A 26,047-nucleotide genomic window follows, 5' to 3' on the forward strand; every position below is an offset into this window, starting at 1 on the left:
AAAACCACGCAGCGATTAGATCTCCTCAGGGCGCCTAAGGTACGACCAATACTGGGCCAAAGACAACGAAGGGCAAAGTGAATCGTGCTTGTTCCTTCAGGGAAGAGGTTTGAAGGTGACCTGAGGGGGTGCAAACTGCTCAGCGGACAAAGCGGGGCTGCGTTTTGGAGTTCAGCAGCAAAGCCCTTGCTACTGTGCCCTCAGCACCCGCGGGATGGCCCGAGGGGGCCTCCTCATATCTGTGAACTTATATAGATCATACGTTGTTTTCAGAAAGAAGTGCTGGGTGCCGACGGCGGCCCCTGAGGACAACTTCACCTCGTGCCCAAATACACTCGCTTTTGCTTGTGTGTGCTGTGGCTGGGACAGCCTTGGGGACGGGGAGGCCTGGGGGGGGGCGCTGAGGACACAGCAGGGCACGGCGACAGCTTCGAGTTGGGAACGCGTTTGCGTAAAACACCCAAGAAATGGGGAGCGCGGAGCTGCCCGCCCCGCTGCCGAGCGCCGCTCCCCGCTCCCGTCCGCGCAACGCACGCCCGGCTCCCTGTGCGCTAACCACAGACTTTACCCCAGCGCCCGTCGGCCGGCCTGCGTGACGCCGAGCTTTCCCATTGGCTAGCGACCCTACGGGAGCACCGAGGCGCCGTCCGGGCGGTTCCGAGGCGCGGCCGGCGGCGTCGCGCAGGGCGGCGGGATGTCGGGGCCGAACGGGGAGCCGCACGTGGCGGTGGGCGGCTCCGGCGGCAACGAGGACGAGGACGAGGACGGGGACAGCTTCGGGGAGGAAGGTGCGTGGGGACGGCCCGGGGCAGTGCCGCCTGCCTGGCCCGGGCCACCGGTGGGGCTGGGTGGCCTGGCCCGGACCCGTGGGCCTGCCGGTGCAGGTGGCAAGGCCCAGATGTGCCCAGATGTTTTGCTGCTTCTGCTTGGGACCGGTGCCCGATGCGCGGCCGCGGGAGGTGAGGGGCTGCGGGGACGGCGGGTTTTGAAACCAAACGGGGCTGGGATGATTCCCGCCCAGCGATGGGGCAGGGAGCTCCTGTATGCTGCCTTGGGGGTATTTTTCTTCTTGTGAAAAGATGATTCTGTGCTTTTGCTGGTGTACGGGGTGTGGGTGACCAAGGAGAAAGAGGATGTTCAGATTTTGAAATTGCAGGACAGATCATGTGGGCAGGTCTGGGAGTAGTCATCACAGGTGGAAAAAGTGAATTTAATGTAATTAGCTTGGCAGATTCCACTTTCAGGCATTTCTACAGCACCTAGGTATGAAATTTCTGATGGTATCCTGTCCAGTTAGAAAAAGCCAATGGAGGAAGTGAGACAGTGGCAGAACTGTAATGTGTATGTACAGGTCACTCTTAAAATTGGAAATCTTTCCAAGGATAAGCACTTCGCTACTCTTCTCTTGAAAATGGTGAAGATTTGGGTTATGCTGTTTCCCAAAACACCGTTTCCAGATGTGATTTGCGCAGGTGAATCTCGTAGCTGTGGCCATGATCCACCTGCAGTGACAGGAGCATCATTTCTGCCCTGAAACACCCCAAGAGCCTTCATCACTTTGCGTCATCACAGTGATTTGTGTTTCAAACTTTTTGAAAAGCTAAGAGACACACTGGATGTGATGGAGAAAGTCACTAAATCTGCTCTACATTGACTCTCTGCATTAAGTTACTCCACCTGTAATTAGCTGGGGCTTTGTGTGCAGCAGCTGGTCATAAAGGTCTGTAGCTATTTCCTGGTCTTGTGGAGCTGAAGCTGTGGATCACTTCCTTGATCTCAAATCAGAAACCTTGTTTTTGGCAACTGTTCTTGTAAGAATGCAGAATAGTGAACAATGCAATTGCCATACTCCTGGTCAACATTTTCATTAGGGAATGTGGTTACATTTCCACAAAAATAGACCAAGCTTGCAACCAGCAGAAGACAATCAAATAAAATGTTTTTACAGATTATTTTAAAATTGTTAATTTTTTTTTCTCTTCCCAAAGCTGCACAACTTATATAGCCCTTGCTTGAGCTCTAGGCACTGAGAACAATTAGGCTTCTGCTGGGATGACAGACTTCTTGCCAAGTTGATGAATATTGCTTGTCAGAAGCAGTTACTGTATCTGCTTGGGATCTGCTCACCATTTCATTGGAACATGGTGCATCACATACTAGGTTGAAGTAAAGAGCTCTAACTCACGGACATTCTCACATACCTTGAAACAAGGTTTGAAGAATACTGGTAATCGCCACCTTTTTGGAAAGAATGTGTTTGTGGGATTGGTTTTTAAATGCAAGGACATCAGCAGTGCTCTTGCTCATAATGCCACGTCTGCATATACCTGCAAGGCCAAACTTTTATAAAAAAGCTTAAATGCTACGTATGCAATTCTCCAAAACATTAAAGACTGCAACACTGCTGTGAATAGCTCTAAAGTAGTATAAGAAAAGGAGGACAATTGTTTTTTTATAATGAAACTTCTCCTTAACTATTAGCAATGCAAATGACTGCAATATTTAAATATTCACAGTTCTTTTAAAGCTGCTGGTAATGGCAGTGCCTGGGCCTGGTGCACTGGGCACCAGGGCACCCTGCCTACGGAAGCGTCAAGGGGGTGGCCAAGAGGGGCAAAGTTGGGCTTCTGAGGCTGGGGAATTTCACCACGGCTCAAGCCTCATCCTCCTCGCTTTCTCTATACCCTCCGTTAGCTCAGAGCAGCGCTCCAGCCAGGCACTGCGTGTGTCACACTTGGCTCTGATGCTCCCCCAGCTGCTCGGAGGAGCCAGGTGGAGAGCAGCCAGCCCCAGCCGTTGAGGTGTGGGATTGTCTTACCCACGCAGGCATCTTTCCCTGTCCTGCAGCCCACGATCCTCGCAAATGTCAGCTCGTGGGCCACAGCTCGATGCCAGCCTCCCTGCACTCGCTCAGCCCATGCGGCTTCAGAAAGGAACATGGGACTGGTTCCGCCTGGGGTCTCCTGTAATGCCTCCGGGGTTCCTGAGTAACTTGTCAGCAGAGATTTATCTTGTTGGTTTTTCAGTTTGGTTTTTTGTTATTCTTTAGGATGGTGTGAATATCGCTTGGAGCAATCCAAAAGCAAGTGTTTCATCACAGTAGCACAGCTATCTTCATCTGATTAACAGTGCTAATACACATCCCTGTGAAATGCCATCGTACCGAGGCTAACACTTCTGCACTTGAAACAAATGCTATGAATAAGAAATTGTACCTAGGGAACCAACTGTCAGGATCATCCTGAATGAGTTTGGTTTTAATCTGAAGTACCCAAAGCCTTAATGGTGCATGAAAATCCTGTGGTTGAACTTGGTATCCCATGCTTACCTCCCTTTGGAAATAATGGTGCCACTACCAGCACCTTTGGGCTCATCCCTGCTCCTGCTACAGCCATGGCTGTGCTGGTCTTAGCAGCTTGACCCCAGCCAGGCCCTTGTGAAGCACATCCCAGCCTGGGAGCCCTGCACAAATAATTCACAGAATGTAAACACCTTGGCACGCTGCCAAAATGCCTGCACCTTCGTCAGGAAAGATGATCCCTAAGGAAGCCAAAAAGGCTAACTTGCCCTTGGGATTTATTTGGTACTGTTGCAATGCGGATCACTGTGCACTAGCACTCAGCCTGTGGTCAGCTATTTATGTATGAGATCAAAGGCTGTCAGATACTCCAAGAATGGGTTGGGACTGCCCAGGTAACTTGCCTTAGATCTTGTTACCAGTCCTCCAGCTTCCCATTGGTCTCATTTTATTGGGGAACACAACACATGCAGGATTCAGTTGCATTTTACTTCATGCACCCAGTGGCAAATAAGGCACAGCCAAAATGCTGTGGGCATGTTTAGCAAGAGCTCTTGCTGCCTTCACTGGCTGCAGTGACAATATACTTACATTGTTCAGTCTCCCATTTCCCTTCTTTTTAGAATATGCAGCAATAAACTCCATGCTAGACCAGATCAACTCCTGCTTGGATCACCTGGAGGAGAAAAATGATTATCTACACGCCTGCTTGAAAGAACTGCTGGAGTCCAACCGCCAGACCCGCCTGGAGTTCCAGCAGCAAAGCGAGCAGCAGAACATGGAAGCTGATGTGCAGGGATCACAGCCTCCTGTCTAGTGTGCTGGCCACAAACTCTCAGTTGGTATTGCTACGAGGACATTTACTGGTCACCGATTTAACGTAAAACTTGAATAGAAGAGGGACCTCGTGCCTGTTACTTGTTCCTGTGGTTGTGTCCTGCTATTCACCTCCATGTTGTTTTTCTTTAGCTGTGTGATAGGTGCAGAAGCACACAGGTGGATGTAGGAGAGCTGGTTCTTTTTGCTCAACACGAGCCTGGCACTGACACTTGGTTAAAGCTTGTTGTAGGAAACCTGATGCTACAGAGGTTGTTTGCAAGCAGACCCTCTTCACAAAGAGTAAAAATGATCTCCTCTTTTACACTGTTAAATCCAAGCAAGGAGTGTTATGGCTCTAGCCTCTTCCCTCAAAAAGCATGTTAGGCAGGGGCTGTCCTGACTTCAGGCTTGCCCCTAAGCGTAGCTCTGGTGACAGACTTGGAGAGGGAGGCCCTAGGCCAGCTCCTGCCTTGAAAATACAGCTTCCCCATTATTCACATTAACTGTGATGTAAGAAATATTGGCTGATGGTCCCAGATCACTGGACACTTCTATACCCTTCCAAGCACAGAAGACAAGCTACCAGGGTGATGTTTTTGACTGTTATAGTTGGAAGCTGCCTAACTCCTTAAGCTGCCATTAAGGATTCAGGCATTAGAGAGAGGCAGAGCAGCCTGGTTAGCCCCCACCACAGCATTAGCTATACAGAGCAAAGAGGCAGGCCTGCCTGCCATGGGCTGTGAGCAGAGTCCTCCCTGTACATTTTGACAGTACACATGAGCATTCTGGTCTGAAACTTTGTGATCTTGTCAGGATTGCCTGGGGCCAGCACTGTGAAGCAAGTCTTACTGTTCTACTTCTGTAGAGTTAAAGGATTTTTTTGGAAAGTTAAAGAAGTTATTTATAAGAAATCTGTTTTATTAAAATCAGTTTGAAACAAAATTTGTTCCTGAGAGTCTCCACTATGGGAACAGACTGTATTAAGCCTTGTAGTATTAACAAAGGACCAAGATGCACATTCTTGCCTAGCTTAGGACACAGTGCTTGTCCAAGAGTGTGCATCTTTGAAAGGAAACTGTTCTGAGGAACAGAATTGGGCACACAGTCTCCCAAGAGATAGGTTTTTCCTCTGCCTGGAAAGGAAACGAGGGGAACTACAAAGAATTCTTAGTGAAAAATAAGTTTGCATCCATCTACTTCATGAACTTTGTCCCCTATGGAACCACATTACTATCTTTCAGGTTCAACAATCCGAGCCTCAGGCTTTCCACATAATTGCTGTATCCCAACTGTGCAAGTAATAACCAACACCATCCTGTATTAGACACGCTAAAGCCAGGCTTATTTTATTCTTAAAATAAAAACAGCAGTAAAGTTGAAGGGGTTTGCTCTATTAAAAGACTCAGAAAATAAACATTTCCAGCAAATATCGTATGTAAAGGACTCTCCCTTTAAGGCCACTCTATCTGGGTTTGCGCCTCGTAGAGCGTCTGCACCCAGCAGAGGTAAGACTGGCTGTCTCACCTTTGGCTAGGGAGGAAGGTTCTGCTGCTGCCTCCTGGCCTGTGTTTGCTGCCTCATTCTGTCCTAAACCCCCTCCGCTCCCTGGATCCTGGCAGTCATTTGTGCCTTCCTTTTGCCTGGCTGCATTGGCTTCCTCCTCCTTACACACAGTGTGTCCCAACAACTCCCCTACAGTGCGGTTCTCTTCAGGGAGTGGGCAGTCGGCACTAGTGGTAGTGGACTTGCTCTCTTCCTGTAGATTTTCTTCTTCTGCAACCATGATTCCACATACATCGTCAGTCACGCTGGCTAGGCTTTTGCCCTCTGCTACAGAGGTGGCCAGCTCACCCTTACCCTCTGGAGGCGTCAAAGCTTGTTCTTGCAGGGCTGACAGCTCTGTACCCTCCTTGTCTATCCCATGATCATCATTCACCTTCTTGCTGGTATCTGCTGTTGTAGCAGGAGGCTGTTTCGGATCATCCAGCAATTGGGAGCTGGAGCCCTGGGAATGCAAAGGAGCCTCGGGGTAGGCAGCTGTGGCACGATGCCTCGCTGCCTTGTATCTCTGCAAATACAAACAAACCAACATGAGAGACAAGCCCAGCTGAGCTACTGTCACTGCAGCAAGTAGCAGCTGGTCCAGGAAAACCTGTACAAAAACAGTGGTGAGTGGCAGCTAGAATCTGCAGGGGCACGACTTGTCTCGGCAGCTCTCCTGGCCTGGCTGCTGAGGCTTTCAAGCAGAGAAGGGTCAGCTCCTGTGAGGAAAAGTGGTGATATTAAAACCTGAAGTCCCTCTCGCATTACTTAATGCTGAGCGAGTGCATGGCAGACCTGTGGCTCCTGAGACAAAAATCATGTTTTGGCAACTGTTAATCTCAGTCAGACTCAGGACTTTGTAGATGTAACAGTGCAGGTGACAGCTCTTGCTTCAGCTGCTGCCAGGACATAACTCTGGACACGTACCCTGGATACATGAGGCTATGCACTGCCCTCAGCTACAGAGGTGTGATTTAATGTTTATCAGCCAAAGCAAGACTTAAGTTGAAAGCTTAAGATTTTTTCACTGTGTTGATACAATCTGTGCAGTCAGTGAAACTGTTGACAGGAACACTTCCTGTTACAAGGTGCTGAGGTTCTCTACAGAATAAAGGTAAGCATATCATCAATAAAATTACTCATTTGCACTTGCTATCACAATGAACCAGTAGAGGTCTGTAAAGAGATTAAAATGGCTACTAGCCATTTTCAAGACTGGATTTCAGAAAAACAGCAACTCTGTATAGCTATCTAACATGCAGTAGGAATCTGGTCTTCAAGACCTGGACAGAGCATGAGCTAAAGGAGTAAAACAAAGCTCCCTCTTTTCCATAGCAGTTCCCTCCACAATCAACTCACTTTCAGCTTTCTGCTAAAGGGTCCCTTGAACTGGCTCTAGCATTAGACCTGATAATTTAAGGAAATTATTTTGAGTGCACTGGCTTTCACCACTGCCTTAAGCAGTGCTACTGTAGTCTGCAACATGGAATTACAGCACATCAGATGGGCAGCTTTACATTACAATTCAGTTTATCATTGCAGGCTTGTTCTTTCTCTGTCCTCAAATAGTGGATATGCACAATATCATAATGCACTGGAACTAGATCAGTCAAGTCATAATGTTGTACCCAAACTAAACCAGGGGCAAGCATGCCAATTTGTTTTCAGAGTGATTCTGTGAACTGCCTCACCAGCAGACAATTCTCTGCTTTGAAACCCTCTGCTGAGCTACTCTGATGAGAGTACCCCAGAAACCGGCAGTGATTTAACTCAGACTGTGACAACCCCAATGCACCTAGGCAGCCAAGAATAATAGTCATCTGGCTGCAGATATTTAAGGTTGGACTGTTGTCATAAATAATCCCCTCAGATTGCTCCAGCATCTATTTGAAGAGCATCTGATTTCAGCTCTAAGCAGGCCAAAAGGGAGGCATACACACTGCTGCTGTGGTTTCACTCTAAGCTGATCTAAAATAAGCCAGGGAAACTGCAAGGCCGATTCCTTCATTCCTGAAATGACTAGCTGCAGGAGTGGGAGAGGATGAGCAACCATGAAGGAACAGCTGTGGTCTTCTGCTACTTGCCATTCTAAATCCACTGCTCTAAGTGCTGGCTTCTGCAGCACCCCACCCCTCACTGGAGGCAGTGACAGTTGACTAGGAATAGTTAACCTGTCTGAAGACTAGAAGAAAAACATGAAGTTTGGGGGGTTTGCCAGGTGTGTGTGGTTGGTTTTTTTAAACACTATCAAAAGTGGGTAGGGAAGCACAGTGGCTTTTGTTGGAGCAAGTTTTGGGTGCAGGCAGAGGACAAAGTCAGTGTGGGAGCCTCCCTCCTTGCCAGGGTCAGGGAATACCATTCTCCTGCAGAGGCAGGGCCCAGGCAGTGGTCATGGGAGAGGGCAGAGACAGTGCAAGCCCTGCGTACCCACCACAAGGTACTAATCCAGGCCCCTCACCCTCTGGCAAGTCAACAAGGACAGAACAATGGAGGCATATTCCAGGCCAGCCCAGTAGGAAAAGCTTCTAGATACGAAAGCAGCAAGGGGCAATACGGCTTCTTTAGGTGGAGCCAGTAAAGCAAAGGAACAGCATCAGTTGGCAGAGCTTTGTGCTAAGGAGTTTCTAGGAAAGGGTAGCAGACAGACAGACAGACTGACTTCCTGTTGCAGGCTGACCCTGGGGACCAAATGGACTCTCACCAGCTTGTAGCTTCCATCACATAAAGAGTCTGTAATGTTACATTTCCAGATTTCTAAGATGAGTATCTGATTTTACCAGGCCCCTTCATGGATGAATCACACCCACAATTTTGGCTAAAGGAGCTGTTCCTGCAGTATCGCATGAAAAGATGCAAATGTACCAGCTTTCTTTAAAAGGAACAGCTTCTGTCTCTTGTTCTTTCCCCATCTTGACCCACGTGTAATCTGTCTAACAGAGAAGAGGCCTAGACTGAAGAACAGACTCCACAGGTTCAGCAAACAGAGCAGACACTCTGAGGAAGATTTCCAGCCAGAAATGGACAACAAGATGACAGCAGCAGTAGCTGGGAAGCAGGACTGGACTGGTTTTAGATCTACAGGGGTGATGGGAGACAAACACAAAGCACACCAGGAGAAAGCTATGGCACAGTGGACACCAAGGATGATGGAAATGAACTGAAGACAAGACAGCTAACGTGGTGGATTTGCTGAAGACACGCATGGGGGTAACAAATGCCAGGCCATGCAATCGCCAAAGGGTCTAACCTGAAAGTTCTCAAAATGCATCAGGGACTTGCAGTGTGCGAGCCGGGCAGCAGAGTCGCTATGGTAGAATTTGTGACACAGCCTGCAGAGGTAACCTGCGACGGGGACCAGAAAATCCAGGCCTGCGAAACGGGAGGGGAAGGGAAATCACAGATCACATTGAATGGAACTCAAATAATGAAAGCATGTTAAAAGGGAAGGGGAAGGGAAGGAGAAAAAGAAAAGTGGAAAGCTTTGCCTCTGTTAATCAGGGATTTGCAAGATGACTTGCTGAATATCTCATCTTACCATGGAATGGCTGTGTGGTTGATATTCAGAGAGAAATCTAGCTGCCAGAGCAAAGAAACTACACAGAGCATTAAGGGGGGAAAAAAAGGAAAAAAGAATACAATGGAAAACTACAGAGAACATGTGATCTAATGTAATGGGATCAAACCAAGCAGAAGACAGCAGGCGCGCAAGAGGAACACGCAGAGAACATTCACAGCATGAATCATTATTCCATCTGCCACACGATACTGGAAGGTTACAGCGATATGGAAGATTGGTGTAAACAGAGCTCTCCTTGGGCACAAAACAGCCTCTGCAGAGCTGCCCTCCTCAGAACACGAGGGGCCGTTAGAGGTTTGAAGTCAGAATCGCTTATAGGGTGGGGACCCAAGACAGCCATCTGGAGGCAACACTGCCCACCAGTCCAGCAACATGTCTGAATAACCACTAGGTAGAGCATGGGGGTTCTGAAGTGGAGGAAACATGCACAGTTTGGGCTCTGACAGAGAGTTCGATACTGTCAGTACTGCTCAGTATCTCTATACAAGCTGCATTTCTGTGGGAAAGCATTCTAATCAATATGCTTTCAGGGTCTATCTTTCCAGAGCATCCCTCATTTGCTACCTACTTTCGTCAGTACTCCTGCCCTACTTACTCCACTTCCTACCTTAGTAAGGTATCTGGCTCTCATCCTTTCTTCTTCAAAGCAAAAAGGCAGCTCACAAATATCAATCACATCCTTATGTTTTATCACACAGTAATAAAGCAACGTTTGGCCCTTTCTCCAGGCAGGAGTGACCTGCACCAGTCTGATGCAGATGCTGGAGCACCATGGCCCAGTAAGTCGTTACAGCAGTAGGTAGAGACCATCCTCTCTTACAGATACAGCATGTGGCCAGAGAAGGCTCTGTGGGCCTTTGTGCTTAACTCTACTTGCTTACCATAGGCTGTGTCTGGACAATACTTCTCGCTTCCTTCGTAATCCTCCAAAGACACTTCCTTCAGCCCAGTCTGGAAACCAAAAGAAAATTAGTGCCTACTGTATCTATGCCAATTCCCTTCCTGGGCTCTTACATTTTTCTAGTAAGCTTGGGAGCAAAACAGAGGATTCACACACCAGAGACGGATTTGCACAGCATCTGGTTAGGGCCAGACACAAAACCCAGTGTCAGCAGGCCACTTCATTACAAGGGTTAAAAACAATCCTTGCACTCCAAGCCTGAAGTAGCTTAGCCATGTACCTCCTTCTTGGTAACTGCTCTCTACTAGGAAAATATTTATCAAGATAAACCTCCACACATATGTTTGCTATGAGACCAAGCTACTGCTGGGCTATTCAAAGAGACTATGTCAATATCTTTGTCAGAAATTCTTTCCCTTGAAAAAAACATTGCTTATGCTCCTCAACAACATCATAATGTTTGAAGACACCAGTAGGAGCTGTACAGCATAGCAGAAACACCCTCCTGCATCCCAAACATAGTGCCTGATTCTCTTTCGCATTGCCCTGTGCTCTGGAAGAACTCCAGAGCCCTCACCCTCCTGCTGTGGGGTGCAAGGAACATTGACTGGACTTTTGAAACCCTGAGCTCAACCAGCCAAGACCAACTAAGTCACAGGATCCCACAGCAGATTCTCAGACGGGTCACCCTTTCTCCTTTTGCATGGCATACCTGCTTGGCAGCAGAATCCTCATTCTCTATCAGCACTACATCAAGGTCTTCCTCCTCACCAGCTCCCCCCTCCTCCTCCTCCTCTTCATCATCATCATCTTCAAAACAGCCAACAGCATCCACTGTGATCAACTCCTCTGAATCTTCTGGGCTGCCCAACTCCTTCTCTCCTAGCCTCACCTGTCAGGTACAGAAAAGAAAGATCAGATCAACTTTGCACTCTCCATTTAACCAAGGAAGACCCCAAACTCTGAACAGACTACATTTGACAAGTAGAAGGGACTGCAAGAGAGGCACAAAGCTGTCTCGCTTCTAGACACATCTAACTCCTTGCCCCTTTTTTTCACTCAATTTCTTTAAGGTCTAACAACTGAAGTCCAGCAAAAGATGAAAAAATGAAAACAGGTTGGAAGAACTGCATGTCTTCCTTTCATCCCTGCAATAGTCAGGGAAGCAGAAAGTTAATCTGCTCCACAGTGTAGCTGTCTCCAGTCCTGCGCAGCTCTCCACTCAGGCAATATTACCTCTTTGGCTTTCTGTTTGTGCTCAGGGGACTTCATATGCTCCACGAACTTGCGAGGGGTCTTGAAGTGGCGGCTGCAGACAGTGCAGAAAGGACGAAGTGAGCGTTTGGCCAGCTAAGGAAAAGAAGGACAATTCAGTAAGTCACAAGAGGTACCATTTCAGAGGAATGCAGATAAATCTTGAGTGAAACAAAGTCACAGCCTTGCATCTAAAACAGGGAGACCACAAAGAGAGTCTTCTTTTCAGCAGAAAGGACTCCCTAGCTCTTATCTGCCAAAAAGATGGCAAACATGCAGAGCAAAACAAATGTGGTTTATAAAAGGTGTTCTGGCACTTCTCTCGTAAGAGCCAATAAATATGATGGCCTGCCTACATTTTAGCTTGAAAATTTACAGACTGCCCACCAATTCCCCCATTCAATTGATTAGGTGAGTATGATAGGCCACATTTATTGAGAAAAGTCAAGAATTATAAACTAGAGGTGCTTCAGGCCATACTGACACAGCGTGACAACTGGAAGCTCCAACAATGCCAGTGTTCAGAGGCAGGAGGCAGCATGGCAGTGCCCTTAGACAGTGGGGATGTTACTGGCAGAACTTTATGTGCATCTCTCCGCTCCAATCACTTTTCCTTTGCTGTTTGGGGAGCAGGAGATGCTAGACACTTCCACTCAATCCCCACGAATGGTCAGTGCAAAGATGAAATCCGTGCTATGGTTGTTACCTTGTGTTCTTGGGTCCTGCGATGTTTGATTAGATCCCCTGTGAAGTGTATCTGACAAGTGTTACACCATCGCTGCTGGGTCTCTCTGAAGCGACAACGGACATATCTGTAAGTCACACCTTTTTACATTCTCCGTGGAATACTGCAGTTTGCAATCTGTTCTCGGCACTGTCTTCCCCAGCATTCCTATATTTACAGGCTCGGATTTATCTTCTCCCCTTCCCAGCCCTTTAGCCCTTGCTTTAGCTCATGCTGACAGAACGGCACCAGTTAAAACAAGCCTCCGACCTGATCTACTGTATTAAAAACTACACAGCAGGTCAAAGTCAACACTGGTATCCTTCAGCAGGAAGAAAGTTGCCTGAAGGAGATTAAGGCCCCTGAAACCAAAGGGATTTTGTACCTTACCTAGAACGCAGGGGCACCCTGGTGCAGTGAGGAATTTTAGAACCCATGTAGGTCCACATTCAGATTGAGTTTTCTGGTGCAGACCAACACTTACCCATCTTTTTCTGCTAGCACCTTCTGCTCCTTCACCATGGGCAGCAGTGAAACAAAACAAACATTGCTCATGTGCTGAATCTCCCCAAGTCGCTGCTGGTGCTGAATTCCAGCCATGTGGGATTGGAAATTCTGAGAGAGAGGTTAGGAGAAAAAAAACATTTAAATGTATTCAAAATACAGAAAATAATAAGTATGAGCTATGCTTTCCATTCTCTTGACTGCTGTTTAACAATGAAATGGTATAAAAGCTTAAGAGCATGGCTGCCTGTGCATCCACCCACATTCGCTCTCTAGCAGGTTGCTTGCCAGCTCTTCAGGAGAGCTTTATTTTATCTACATGCTTGTCGTCATTTTTTATGTTCCTTGTTCCTGAAGCATGAGCCCTTGCTAACAAGTCTCCTGCTGCACCTCCCCATGGCAGCCAGCCATCTAATTCACTTCTCCTGACCACCCATATCCCAGTCAGACCTGTGGATTTTTACCTGCTGACTGCAGCAGTTGGTCTTGCAGATATAACAGTAGAATTTAAGGACCGATTCAGGGTTGGGATCAGCTGTGCCCACCTCACAGGTCCAGTGCCCTGGTTTCAGAGCTGTTGTACTGATAGCTCTGCTCTCACTGCTCTGCTGGATAGTCACTTTCAGCGAACCTCCAGAGCTCAACACCTGCCAAAAGAAGGAGTCAAGATTAAGTCCAATCTCTCAGTAGAAGACACTAAAAATTACACCTGCTTTTTGTATGTGACCTAGGCTCTCTACCACTTAAGAAAATGCATTTAAGCTTGAATCCACAGGAGGCTGATCAGAAAGACTCGTACACACTCTTTCTCCCAACACTGCTAAATCAGTGATCCCCATGTCATAGCACCAGGCCTATTAGTACAGATGGTTGTTTCTACAGGCTCTGTAGACACTGTATGATCCAGTCTCTGGAGACTGGAGCAACAAACAATGCGTTGGTAAGGGACACAATCAGCTCACATTTCTCCACTGCAGAACTAAAGGCAACTCAGCACCACACCTGATGGAGTAAGGAACTCAAACAAGGCCAGGATGATACATTTGATCACGTCAACAAATGCCTCCAATTATGGAAGACTATCAAGCCTGATTCACACCATGGGTTAAATCTTTGCTTACAGATTTACACAGCATAAAAGCCTGCTTTAACATCTAGCATGTGAGCAAGGTATTTCATGCAAAAGACTCTCAGGTTGCTGGCTTCACCTGTGTCTCATTTTTGCAAGCTGCCTTTCAAAAGCACAGACTCCCACTATCTGCTCATGCCTGCTGTGATGGCAACTGCCACAGCAGCTGCATCTTTACTGCCATCACCTGAATTTTTTTACATCTGCTCTTCAGCAACATACAGGATGTATTTAGCTATGGCCCTCAATACATATATTTTTCAGTGGCTCTTTCGATTCAACTTTCTGTCTTCCCAGATGAATACTGAAATCTTAATGAACCCCAGCATCCACAAACAGCCAGCAGCAGGTAAGGTGCAGGCTAGCAGAAGTACAAAAGCAGCAAGTCAGAGCAGACTGCGCATTAATTGCAGACATATTATGCCTTATTGCCAGGGACAACAGCTTACAGCAGGAGACAGAGCTCCAGACGTGGGTGCCATCTGGTTCCCAGTGGCAACGGGCTTCTCCGGGATGGAGGGGGAGGTTGTATGTTCTGCACCACCCCTGCATGGAGTGGTGTCTACTCACCTCAGGAGCCTTTGGTTCCTCAGAGAATTTCCTCTCTTTAGAGACATCTTCAGCTGTGTACTCCTTTGCATTGTCTGGACCTAGGAAGAGGGAGTCCTTTTAGCTGCCTTAAATCAAAATAGCAATGACAGAAAAAACAAAGCAGCAGTTGAATGAAGTCAGGGAGCTTTCCTCACAGTGCTGTCGGCCATAAGCCCAGTTCACAAATCTTTCTCCAAAGAAATCCTTATTAAAGAGGGAAACTTCCCATTCTTTGCATTTGGTAGGCAATAGGTTTTAGGGGATTATGTTTGGATTTGGTTCTTGTATTTTCTCCTCCTTTCCCCATCCTGTATGACTGGAGGAGGGACATTTCTGATTAAACCCACGGGATCTACAGATGCTGATCTACAGGTGCAGTTCCAGCAAGGAGTGCCCAGAAGTACAAATCACAGTGCTCAGCAACTCACCATCAGCTTGGACACAGGTGCTTGACTCCCCTACTTCCTTGCTGTCTGTGGCATCCTCTAATGCGGACTCCTCGGTCACACTTCAAGGGTATCAAGAAAATAACCTTATTTGCCATGTTACAGACAAAGAGATTCAGAAGACACACCAAGGCACAGGCTGGGGTCTAAACTACCACACTCTCTATGAAACCCCCACATCAATAAGCTAATGGAAGTGGCATTTCAGGCAAGGATTCGGCATAAATAAATTAAAACAATGAAGAGTGGGCATTCTAGAACAGATTCAGAAATAGCAGCCAAATAATCTGGACAAGAAGGTTACAACCAATTTTTTGGTTCACTGCCCTCTCCTGCAAGAGGCCTGCAGGGAGTAAGTACAGGAAATATTCTTAGTAAGAGCTCTGAGAGCTCACTCCTGTCTTGATTGGTGACCTGCAGGGAAACTGCAATACCCGGACAGTACTCCAGGCTGCTCTGTGCATGAGGGAACAGAGACCTGTCAGAACTGAATGGGTTCTCAACGGTGTCTTACAGGGTTTTCACCATAACTGCCTGCTCTATTCGTATCAGTCGTGTTTTGTTCCAGAGTCCCTACAGTTCTGCTTGTGGGGGAAGTGGAACCGTACAAGATGCAAATCAAAGGGACTTTGCTGGGTTTTATTTGGTACTGGCGATCTGCTAAGGAGAAAAAAAAGATCTTGAGGGGACTGCTGAGAATAAACGGTTGACTTCCAGAGGGCACAAAGTGTACTTTACAATATCTTTTTCCAGCCCCTATTTTTCTACCAGGGCTAACACTTTTCGCCATGGCTTGCATGTCTTCTCTCTCAGGCTGACTCAATATCCCACCCACTGGTGTCCTTCTGCCAACGGGGAGCAGCACATTCTACACAAGCAAGAACGCAGACTGTGCAGGTACTGCATCCAGTGATCCAAACACACATGCATCGCATAATTTATCAGATTGATAAGTGATAATGTAACTGGGTTACATGGCTATAAATATGCAGCAGGGTTTGGGCAGTGCAAACACGAAGAAAACAAGAGTGGCTGGCATTAACATTATTTGTCAAGTGCTGCCAGCAGGCTCAACACTATACCACACACAGATGGTGACAGCACTCCAGGGCAAGGGTTTGCAGTCTAAACTGCAAATCTAAGGAGCAATCTAGGGAAGCAAAAGCCATCACGAGCATGATCTAAGGACGAAATGCTATTATATGGATACTTGTCAGGCCATGCTAGAAGAAGTGGGTGTTCAAGGAGGATTTGAAGATGATGAGTGCTTTCTGCACTGGAATGAGGATGTTGTTCCAGGCATACAGATGGTACATAGGAGAAAAGGCAGAAGTGGGAAAAACCTGAAATGAAGGAGGAGGCTGGTATTGCTGGCCAAAGGGAAATGGAACAACGAAGCATGAAACAGAAGTTTGTGACATGGATGGGGGGAATGCCCTTATCATTTGTGAAGGGCAATATGAGAACAGTAAACTATTTTTTTCAGAGATCCATCATCTGTTCATTGGAAGTAAACATAAACACTTCAAAAAAAGCTAAGGTATGATCTATTCTAAGTAAATACCAGCCATAATATATGCACAAATCCAGCAGTCCATAACTAGTGCTTAGGGAAGGATTTTCCTAATAGCAGGCTTGCTGCAGTGAGATCTGTCATTCCTCAGACTTGATTCTTTTTTCAATGTATGTAACAGGACTTTGATTAATACCCTACTAAATATTAATGTAATTAAAATTAAATTAGCTTTGACAAACAGATTAACAAAGCATACGCTCAAATGCATTCGACTTAGCTTTAATTGAATTTATTCACTTTCTTACTAATCAGAGTCCATAATTCACAATAGTCCCTGCTCAAATAATATTTATCACTCTGTAATGTTTTACATGATCAAGGTAATATTCAAACATCAAAGTAATCCTGGAATATTCTCCCTAAAGCTAGCCATTAATCTCTAATCTACAGATGGGAAACAGAGGTGAAGAAACTTGTCCGAAACCACACAGTGAATTGTTAACAGGGAAGATAAGAGGACCCAGGAGTCCTGACTCACAGTCATTAACATATGTTGGAGAATTCTCAAATCAGTGCCTCCAGAAATCTGTATTCACTCCCTCCTCTTCTCCCTCCGCACCAGCTAACAGCGACAGTTCTGGGAGAGGGACAGCACCGTGCAGATGGCACCAGGAGCTCCGTGACGTGCCTTCCCACTAGATGGCAATACAGCCTTATCTGTTCCTTCCTGCACCCATCCGGGAGGCAGGGAGTGCCAAGACGGGCCTGCCATGGCCAGCATGCCTGCGCGCTGCGCATCCCTTGCGGATAATAGGATTGCCTTTGTCTATTTTTACCCAACAGACAGGGGTACGGGCAAGACAATCTTCGCAGAAGGGATACAGAACTCAACACTCACGGATACGGGCTTGGATACTAGGGAGTATTGATTCCCTTCCCGTTCTCATTCCTCAAAATAAACTACCCTATCCTACACCTACTGTCACCTAACAAATTCCAAGGCTTTTCCTCTCTGCTGATATGTGGCTGTTCATTTCCCTTTTTGACATTTAGGGAAGAAAATTAGAGAAATGTATCAGAATAGAAAATAACCTCTCTGCTTCTTACAAGAATCCTGGCAGGAGAACACACGAGCAAACTCTGTCTTGTTGCACATTTACATGAGCTGCATCTCTTATTTTTCATTCCCGTAGTTGGATCACCCATAGCAGAGACCCTACAACGCCCTGGATCTCAGCATCATGAGATCTTCCAAATTGTCCATGAACATCTGAAATACCTCCTACATGCTAGACATCAGGCCAGTACAGTACAGCCCTAATTATTAGAAAATAAAATTAGACAATAATTCTAAACCCAGTAACTATTTCAATATCCCATTCAATAAATACCTCTTCAGTCTTTTTGCTGCAGGCTCAATGTTCAACACAGATTCTGTTGGAGTTCTTGGCTCTGCAGGAACACAGAAGATCTCCTTAGCAAAGCAGACCGTGCCACCTTAAGCATGTTCCCTAGCTGAATGGCCAGTGCCAATAAAGCTCTGTTAGAGCAAATACTACTATACACTTTGAGAATTTTGAGAATTGTAGTGACAAGGTTAGATAATGATCTAAGAGATTCGAGTTTTATTGCAGATGTCACTGTATGAAGTTGTCGTCCAGAAAGAAATCTATGTTTATGTCTACTAAGTGGGTCTTAGTCCTATACCTAGGTGACAAGAGCTCAGATCATAGGAACATTAATGTAAGTCAAGGTGGCATATCTATGTGACAGCAACCATTTAATCAGGTAATTTTCGCCACTGCATATACACTGGTCACAACTTCATCATATGCCTCCATTTTTAGATTAGGCACTCTTCAGTCAGAAATAACATTCCCACATCTGTATTGTATCCGACACTGTAAGAGATTCAGTGCCAGCAGTTTCTGTTCTGACAACTGGACTACAAGTACTCTTTCAACTCATCTTTTCCTTAGCATATTGCTTGCAACTGGTTCTGCTTCATGTGTTTGACTCCATGAGATGTTGAGTTCAGCAGGGGTAAGGCAATGTGGAAGCCTTAATTTCAAACCAGTTTTCTTTTTTTTCCCCCCATCTTAAATGGGGCTCACTGTCAAAGTGACTTCTGAGAGGCTTCCATGCCAGAGATACAGAGCTAGCTTATAAAAACCACAAATATCCAGGTAAAAAGGATATATAAAGCACATAGCAGAGGGCTATCAGAGGCAGTTTAAGTATTTACAATTAGCAAGAAATGTAGCTGGTTAAGACTAAAGTCATCTCCAGTCTTTGCTGCAGGAATAGCCAAGAGAATTTTATAATGACTAGCATTTCTTTCACTACAGGCTCCCCCTTACCTGTGGATGGTGAGGAGTTGTTCTGCTCTGACCCTGCTTGCACTCCCTCTGGGATTTCCATTTTCTCATCACCTTGTGTCTGAGATGAAGAACCAGGATCTAGTTCCCGCTTCCTATCAGGGACCCTCTGGAAGTCCTGCAATGGGCAGAGAGTCACTGCCAGCTCTTGGTCCTTCCTTAAACCCTGCCCAAAGCACCTGTGTTTTACTGTGGGGCAGAAACAGGAATTCCAGCACACAGTAATGGAAAGGACTAGATGATTTACAATGGACCGCCTTGCTTCAAGTAAGTTTACATCATTAAACAAAGCAATGCACTTTAATTCCACAGGCAGTCCATGATATTTCTCCAGTGCTTTCAGTAGCAGCTGTAGGAGACCCAGCTGCTTGCAGAGAGTAGGGTCACTTTAGAGTGACTCTGGCAAGAGTGCACGGGCAGGTCAAAAGAATAGTCCAAAATAATCCCCCTTCCTTTCAACTCTGGAGAAACTACAGTCCAAGAGTGGAAGTCTACCTTATCCACCACATCTTTTTGACAGAATGGGACCAAATATGCAAAAGCTAATCTAAGAGGAGGGAAGTACCAGTCAATTAATCCAAGAACCATTTCCAGGATACAGAAGAAGTCTTAATGGTGGAAAGTGAGAAAGGTTTTTTACCAAAAAAAAGTGTAGATTTTACAAAATCCACAAGAACAAATATGATCCTGATCTTCAAAAAAGAGAGAACAGCCCAAAGAGGCAGAGTGACATGTAATTGGTAGGAGCAAGTCATTTGGGAACAACAAACTGCTTTGGAAGGCTAATGGGGCAGAACTCTGGCCTCTGTGAAGAGCAAAGCACTCAGCCAGGATTTCTTCTATGATAATTACTTTGAAGCTGGTACTTCTAAAGGCTCCTTTTATACCTTAGGTTTAAACAGTTCTGCTAAGCGGAATTCTCTCTCTTGGGCAAGAAGTGACAAGAAACGTTTGCATCATAAATGTAAATATGGACCACAAGAACCTTAGGGATAGACTTATTCCTGCATTTCTGGGTCAGCAGCATGGTGCAAAATGTAGTTTTCACTGTAAGGCTCTCTCTCTTCTCTTTTGTTCTCCACCTATGATACAGTCAACTGCTGCAAGTGCAAAAGGAGCACAAAGCCCCCGAACAGTTGGAAACTACAAGCCCACCTTGCGAAAGGTCCGGTTCTGCCGCTGGAAGGGAAGGCTGGGGAAGCCCAGCCGAGTTGGCTTTAAGGAGACCCCAACGGGTGGTGGCCCCAGGAGGGAATGTCTTGTAGCCTGAGGGAAAAACTGCTGCAGCGCTGGCGCTGTCATGTTAAATCCACGCAGGTTTCCTACAAATGCAAACACACAGCATATCACCACCTGCAGCATGCAAAGGAGAGAGAAAATCTTCCACCTGTACAAGCAGCAGGTAGAGAGGGAAAGGGCTCGTCCACGCAAGACCGTGTACTTTACTGGGCACTGTACGGGTGCTCTATGCTCTACCCTCTTCAGCCCCCACAGAACAATTTGATGTGATAGCAACTATTACTATGTATCAGGCTATTTAATTATAGTTGTCACTGCAGGCTAAGATCATTAGAGCAATTATTTGATCTGAGCACACTAGTGCTTGTGTTTGCAACAAACAAGTCTCGTTTTACAAAAATTCTCTGTAAAAAAGGAAAATTCATCCCACATTTGTGCAGCTGGCAGCTCACACCATAGTATGGATGCTATTTAACACAAGCCAGTAACAACATTTCATGTAAAACAACACTGGACCTTTCAAACAAGAGATGCCACAGTCCTCTCTGCCACCTGGTTGTCATGCAAGCTCAACATGTCAACCTAAACTCTGATACTTGAGACTCTGCCATTTCCAATTATAATGCTCTGCTTTCTGAACAGTTCTTTTCAGCATCCACAGACTATTAACTAAGTCTCAATAATTTCTTACGAAGGCAGTCCTTGCTATCCCCATTTCGGGGGCGAGGGAATGGAAGTGCACAGATGCCTCAGCTACACCCTCAGAAGCTGTCCAGCATTCTGGGAACCTGGACTTGTATTGCAATTTTTTATTTCTCACTTGAATTAGTGCATACTCTGGCTTTTTAGAAGCTGTCAAAACAGGGCAGAGAAGTTTGGAGACAGATACCCAAAATCTGAAAAAACAAGCTACACTGCTTAAAGCCTGCAACACCATAGGAAGTACTACCCCATGTTTGTCTTCAAAAGTAATCTAATCTCTTATTACTTACCATAAATAATCTCTCACTGTAAAAAGATGTAGCTGTATTAAAAAAGTCTATAAAGCAAGAAATCATCTCCTGCTCTTGGTTTAGTACCTTTAAAGAACCGCACATCCATTTCAACTTGAAGTATTTATTTTTTCCTATTCCCATTGCTGAAGCCACATACAGTCAATTAATTATTTATGCTGATGCTTCCCAGGTACAGAAATACTACAGCATCAGATATTCTTACATGTAACCGAAACCCGAATAACCAAAAAATTTCAGATTCCTAAGAAGGGCTACACTGGACATTGCAACCATATTACATGTTCCTGGTGGCTAGCTGGTGTAGATTATTGAAAGAGAAGCTGCAACTCAACTCAGCACATAGAGGTGAAAAGAAGATGAACAATGCTAAGACAAAGTGCATGTAGAGTGTTTATTAACATACCTTATCCTGCTCTTGTACCTAATTTGCCTCAGGTCCTTGGCATACTATTTAAACACAACTTCTCAATAAGAGATTTCGCCTTAGGGAAAAGGTCAGCCCACGCTAACATCAAATGTATCTGAAAGGAGTATGGCCGACTAAAGTGGAGTCAGACTTTTTTCCTGACACACATATATACACCAATCTTCAGAGCGTGGCTTGTCCTTTTTCACTGCCAGTTTCCCTACAACCTGAGAGAGATCTGTAGAGAGCCACTGGAGTCACTAGAGAGCCTTCTCGTTAAATGGGCAAGAGAGAACAAAAGGAGTTAACGACATGCAGAATAAATCTATTGTCTTCACATCTGGGCATGATTCACAGGCAAGACAAAAACTGCAGGCATTAATCTAAAATAGGCACTTTAAAACTATCCCAGGTACTGATTTTCTGTGTTGAAAAGAGCTGTCAGGTTAAGACACAAGCAAAAATAAAAACAGCTTTATTCCTAATATCTTTATGTTAGCAATGCTATAATTAAGGCGGCTTCATAAATTTGTTTTGAAAACATCACATCTGGCAAAAAAAATCCACTTGTGGAAACACAGTGATGGAAGAACAGCGATATTATCTACCACACAAATGACAGTCATTTCAGGGAACTGAAATTTCGCAGGACAATTGAACCTGAACCATTTTCCACCACAATATACTTTATTTATTTGTATTGCACTAAGTTTAGACAAAGACAAGCATCTACTGCAAACAAGGTTAGCATGTATGTAACAGACAATTAAATAAATAGTTTTAACCTTCCAACCAAGAAAGACAAACAAATAATAAAAATCTAAGTATTTTATCTAAATACATTGATGAAAAAATATTCGCTCCACCAAGTCTAAGAGGGAAGGCATGTATTTCGTATCTAACCTGATACCTTCTAGTGCTATTCCTGGTTGTGAACAGTTGGGCACACGGGATTTTCAACAACTGAAGAACCTCTGTGATGTGGACTATGGACAAATTTGAAGAGAAACAAAAAAAAGACGACAAACAGAACTACCAAATACAAGGACTGCAATGGTTCAGCAAGAAATAGCCATACTATGGTTTCAGTCCATGAAGGATGATTAAATAACTCCAATAAGTAAGCGTCTCCCATAACGACAGTACCTTGCATCTGCTGCATGAGTAAGGCCCGCTGAAGCATAGGATTGGCATTGAGCAGCGATGGTTGATTTGTTGCCCGTAAGCTCAGCATCTGTTGCTGTTGCGGTGGTGGCAAACCCCTGGAAAAGGCAGCATTAATCATAAGAACCCAATAAAAACTGTACCCTTCAATTCCAGGCACCTAACAAGTAGAAAACGGAGGAGCAAAGGACAGACGAAATGCTGATATACATGCATGAAAAGATACCATACACCGGCACTGTATCCTCTTTCTTCCACTCTCCTGGAATTTCCAAAGCTGACAGATTGTCTATCAAGGAATTTGAGGTCAGAGAGAACTCCTTAGCACCAAGCCCACATAAAGCCTGTCAAGCAGCATAAAAAAAGCCCAGGAGCTGACTGCAGTTCTACAGAATTATGCAGCAGCTCGTCAGTAGAAACGAGCTATCTAGATCAGCAGCTACATTTAACACAACAAAAAAAAAAGTAGTTCTAAAAACCAGGGAGTTTTCTCAGTAGCTTAAAGCACATTTTTCCAAAATCAATGCCTCCCACACGGAGCCAGACAGGTCATAACTGTAAACGGTGCCCCCTAACTGCAAGAACCAGATGGAAAAATAAAGCACGGCCTTCATATTTAAAACACGAGGAAGAAGCGAGCAGAGAAGAACTCTCCACTTCTAAGGAGGGTGGAGCAGACATGAGAGAAAAGTCTGAAGAAACTGACAGGCACTTCTTCAGGCGATTGCAAGGTCAGGCCCACCTCTAAGCACAACTGCTGACACAGCTAAATCTGTCAGGGCTGTAAAGAGGTACAAACATGGATCAAAATATCCATGCTGACAAAAAAAACCCAACCCTCTTAACAGAATATACAGCAGCTCATCTTCACGTTAGCTGCTCTAGATTGTTCCACTCTCAGAGCTGAGATATTGATACCAGAAAAATCATGCTTTTAAAGGTGTAAGATGCATCCATGTTAACCAACAGTCAGCCCCATACTGGCATTTTAAGGGCAGCTTTGTTTACAGTATAAGACATATAATAACGGTAAAAAGATTTAGAGGTGGGAGTCTTTCGGTTCTACTAGAAATATGAACATTTACCTCAGAGACATATGCCTTCTAAGTATAAAGTAATCATTATAATTTATTAAATAACAAATTAACTTTCTTCTTAAATTCTCATCCCATTGCTTTGAATTTGCAGAGCGTAAGGCTTTAAAGATAACAGTAACTGCAAATAAACGCATCATTTCAGAGAATTTGTGTTAGTTCTACAAATGTCAGCTCATCGGGGACAACTACTCCTATCCAAGACAGTTATTTTACCTCCTGCATTTTTTAGGAAAACCCCGGTTATCTGCCTTTTTATTTCTGGAAGATGTCATTTGCCTTTTAACAAACAAAACATGATTTTCTCCATCCCCTCCCTGCCCCACAGTGCTCAGTCACATCCCCAGCGCTGGTGCCACTGCAGAAGTAAGTTCAATAATCTCACCCAGAGCCGGGAGACCCAGCCAGAGAAGGAAAATAAATAAATAAGCGAAGTTCAAGAATAAAATAAAGTGTGTCTCTCCCCATTTAGGGCGGCTCCGTTGGGTGGGTACGAGGAGAAGGCGGTTTCCCCCGAGCCCCCTCCTCGCTGCCTCAGCCCGGCGGCCGCCCGGGCCCTCGCCCGCTGTGAGGGGAGACGCTCGGCCCCGGAGCATCCCCTCCGACGGGCTCTGCCCGGGGTCACCCTACGCGCCCTCGGGGACTCGGCGGCGGGAGCGACCCGGCGACCGGAGGGGCATCTCCGGAGCGCCGGGGGAAGAGTTCAACGGCTACGGCAGGAGCCGCCCGCCCGCCCTCCCCACAGCGGGGTGTGCCGCCCGGCCCGGCCTCTCCCGCCCTACACCCCCCCCCCCCCTTCCTCAGGCATCGCCCCCCACACACCACCTCCTGCCCCCCGGCCCCTCCGGCCAACCCCCTCCTCCCCAGGCGCCCCTCGAGGCCTCCAGCCCCCCGACTCTGCCCCGATCGAGGCCTGCGCCCCCGCCCGCCGGCCCCCGCCTCCCTTTGTCGCCTTCCTCGCCGGGGGAGGGCAGGGCCGCAGCCAGCCCCGCCGCGGCTTTCGCGGGGCGAGGAGCGACGGAGGGGAGGGAGGCGAAAGAGAGCGGTCCCCCGGGACAGGCCCGAGATCCCCGGCCTCGCGTAGCGGCGCTTACCGGCCTCCCTGCTGCGCCGGGGGGTGGTGGTGGTGCTGCTGCTGCTGCTGCTGGAGGAGGTGCTGGAGCTGCAGCAGCTGCTGCTGGAACTGCTGCTGGTTGAACATGTCTGGGGAGCCCCGAGCGGGGCGAGCCTGAGACAAAACACGGGAGGGCGAAGGAGGCACCGGCTGCGGGGCTGGCGCCTATCAGCCCAGCAGCCATTGAGCAGGGGAGCCGCCGCTGCCGCCCATTCATTCACTGAGCCGATCCCCCCCTGCCTCCTCCTCCTCCTTCCCCCCGGGGTCATCGCAAGCAGCAGCCTGTGGAGGAGGTTTCCAAACCCCACCTCCCAAAACCCGCTCCCACCCTCCCCTGCCAGCCGAGCCCGCAGCCCGCCCCGCTCCCCCCCGGCGGGGCCGGACCGGGCCGGGCGCCGCGGCCCCTTCCCTTCCCTTCCCCGCCTCGCCGGCACTCACGGCGCAGCCCGCGGCGTTCACCGCTCCCCGCCAGCCGCCTCCATCTTCCCGCCGGGGACAATAACCACCTGCCCGGCCCCGCTCCCCGGCCGAGCCCAGGCAGGAGGCAGCTCCTTCGGCAGGGCTGGAGGACCCGGCCGCCCCCCGCAAGGCTCGGGATCACCCCCGGAGCCTCCTCTCAGGACGCCCCAGCTTGCGACACCTCCGTTTCTCATCCCCCGCACAGAGGCAGGAGTGAGGTCCCCTGTCCCTCGAGAGGGCTGGGAGGGGATGGACACCATCTGTCCAGGGCTGGGCAGGGGGAACGGAATAAACGGCTGAAGAGGGGGAGCAGATGGCATCCCACAGCGTGGGTTTTCTGCTCTTTGTTGTTTTTTTTTTTAAATAGTCCAGGGGAATCTTTGGTAACCATCTCGCCGAGGAGATGGAAAAAAACCCAGCTCAGCCTCTGGCCATTCACTGTGGTCACATCTTGGCAAGTCTGCCATGAGAACCTGGAAAAAAACAAATGGGAACTTTTGCAATATTAGTCTGTGCTGTAGACTGAGATGACTTCTAGCAGGTCCATCCGTTTTGGTTGGGATTTTTTTTTTTGGGGGGGGGGGGGGAAGTTTGAAGCAAAACCTTTCCTGCAGCACCTCTTTTCTGTAAGTGAATTAATTTTAAGGGTGTTCAGTACACACAGCCTCTGTATGAAAATATACTGTGACTGTCATTTCTTCTTATACAAAACCTAGCAAGGGTAAAGATGCATTTCTGCTCTTTGCCACTCCAGAGAATCCATCCTGAAATAATTTACTTTATGGTTTATTATTCATGCCAATAAAGACTGCTTGATTCATTAAGGGCCTGGGAATTGATTTTTAGCTGAAAGTATTGTAAACTGAACACAGTTAC

The 26,047-nt window shown here is 46.8% G+C and overlaps 2 protein-coding genes across 4 annotated transcripts; one reads left to right on the forward strand and one right to left on the reverse strand.

Annotated features, from left to right (window-relative positions):
* The first annotated feature begins 624 nt into the window (after window positions 1-624).
* Window positions 625-5,497, forward strand: BBLN (bublin coiled coil protein). Its single transcript, XM_052814375.1, has 2 exons — window positions 625-788; window positions 3,922-5,497. Exons 1-2 carry the CDS (start codon window positions 695-697, stop codon window positions 4,113-4,115), a joined length of 288 nt encoding a protein of 95 aa, XP_052670335.1. The 5' UTR covers window positions 625-694; the 3' UTR covers window positions 4,116-5,497.
* Window positions 5,436-25,381, reverse strand: CIZ1 (CDKN1A interacting zinc finger protein 1). Of its 3 annotated transcripts, XM_052814359.1 has the most exons (16): window positions 25,151-25,381; window positions 24,693-24,826; window positions 22,487-22,602; window positions 19,835-20,001; window positions 18,662-18,797; window positions 17,693-17,753; window positions 14,768-14,847; window positions 14,319-14,398; window positions 13,084-13,266; window positions 12,600-12,730; window positions 12,098-12,182; window positions 11,374-11,487; window positions 10,850-11,029; window positions 10,118-10,187; window positions 8,907-9,028; window positions 5,436-6,185 (listed from the first exon to the last, which is right to left on the reverse strand). In XM_052814359.1, exons 2-16 carry the CDS (start codon window positions 24,797-24,799, stop codon window positions 5,580-5,582), a joined length of 2,238 nt encoding a protein of 745 aa, XP_052670319.1. In that variant the 5' UTR covers window positions 24,800-24,826; window positions 25,151-25,381; the 3' UTR covers window positions 5,436-5,579. The 3 variants fall into 3 exon arrangements, with proteins under 3 accessions (XP_052670319.1, XP_052670320.1, XP_052670318.1); XM_052814360.1 differs by lacking the exon at window positions 25,151-25,381 and having other exon boundaries at window positions 5,436-6,122; window positions 24,693-25,021; XM_052814358.1 differs by lacking the exon at window positions 25,151-25,381 and having other exon boundaries at window positions 24,693-25,020.
* Window positions 25,382-26,047: the final 666 nt, after the last annotated feature.

This window comes from Harpia harpyja, chromosome 19 (assembly GCF_026419915.1).
Source record: "Harpia harpyja isolate bHarHar1 chromosome 19, bHarHar1 primary haplotype, whole genome shotgun sequence".
Classification (NCBI taxonomy): domain Eukaryota; kingdom Metazoa; phylum Chordata; class Aves; order Accipitriformes; family Accipitridae; genus Harpia; species Harpia harpyja.

What these genes read in the sequence shown, in the direction of transcription:
- BBLN (XM_052814375.1), top strand. Translation starts at nt 695, where the DNA reads ATGTCGGGGCCGAACGGGGAGCCGCACGTGGCGGTGGGCGGCTCCGGC. An exon ending in GGACAGCTTCGGGGAGGAAG is followed by an intron (nt 789 to 3,921) that starts GTGCGTGGGGAC and finishes CCTTCTTTTTAG; the next exon opens with AATATGCAGCAATAAACTCC.
- CIZ1 (XM_052814359.1), bottom strand. Translation starts at nt 24,799, where the DNA reads ATGTTCAACCAGCAGCAGTTCCAGCAGCAGCTGCTGCAGCTCCAGCAC. An exon ending in GCAGGACCCAAGAACACAAG is followed by an intron (nt 11,488 to 12,097) that starts GTAACAACCATA and finishes TCTTTTCCTTAG; the next exon opens with CTGGCCAAACGCTCACTTCG. An exon ending in TTGTCCAGACACAGCCTATG is followed by an intron (nt 9,029 to 10,117) that starts GTAAGCAAGTAG and finishes CCCGTTTCGCAG; the next exon opens with GCCTGGATTTTCTGGTCCCC.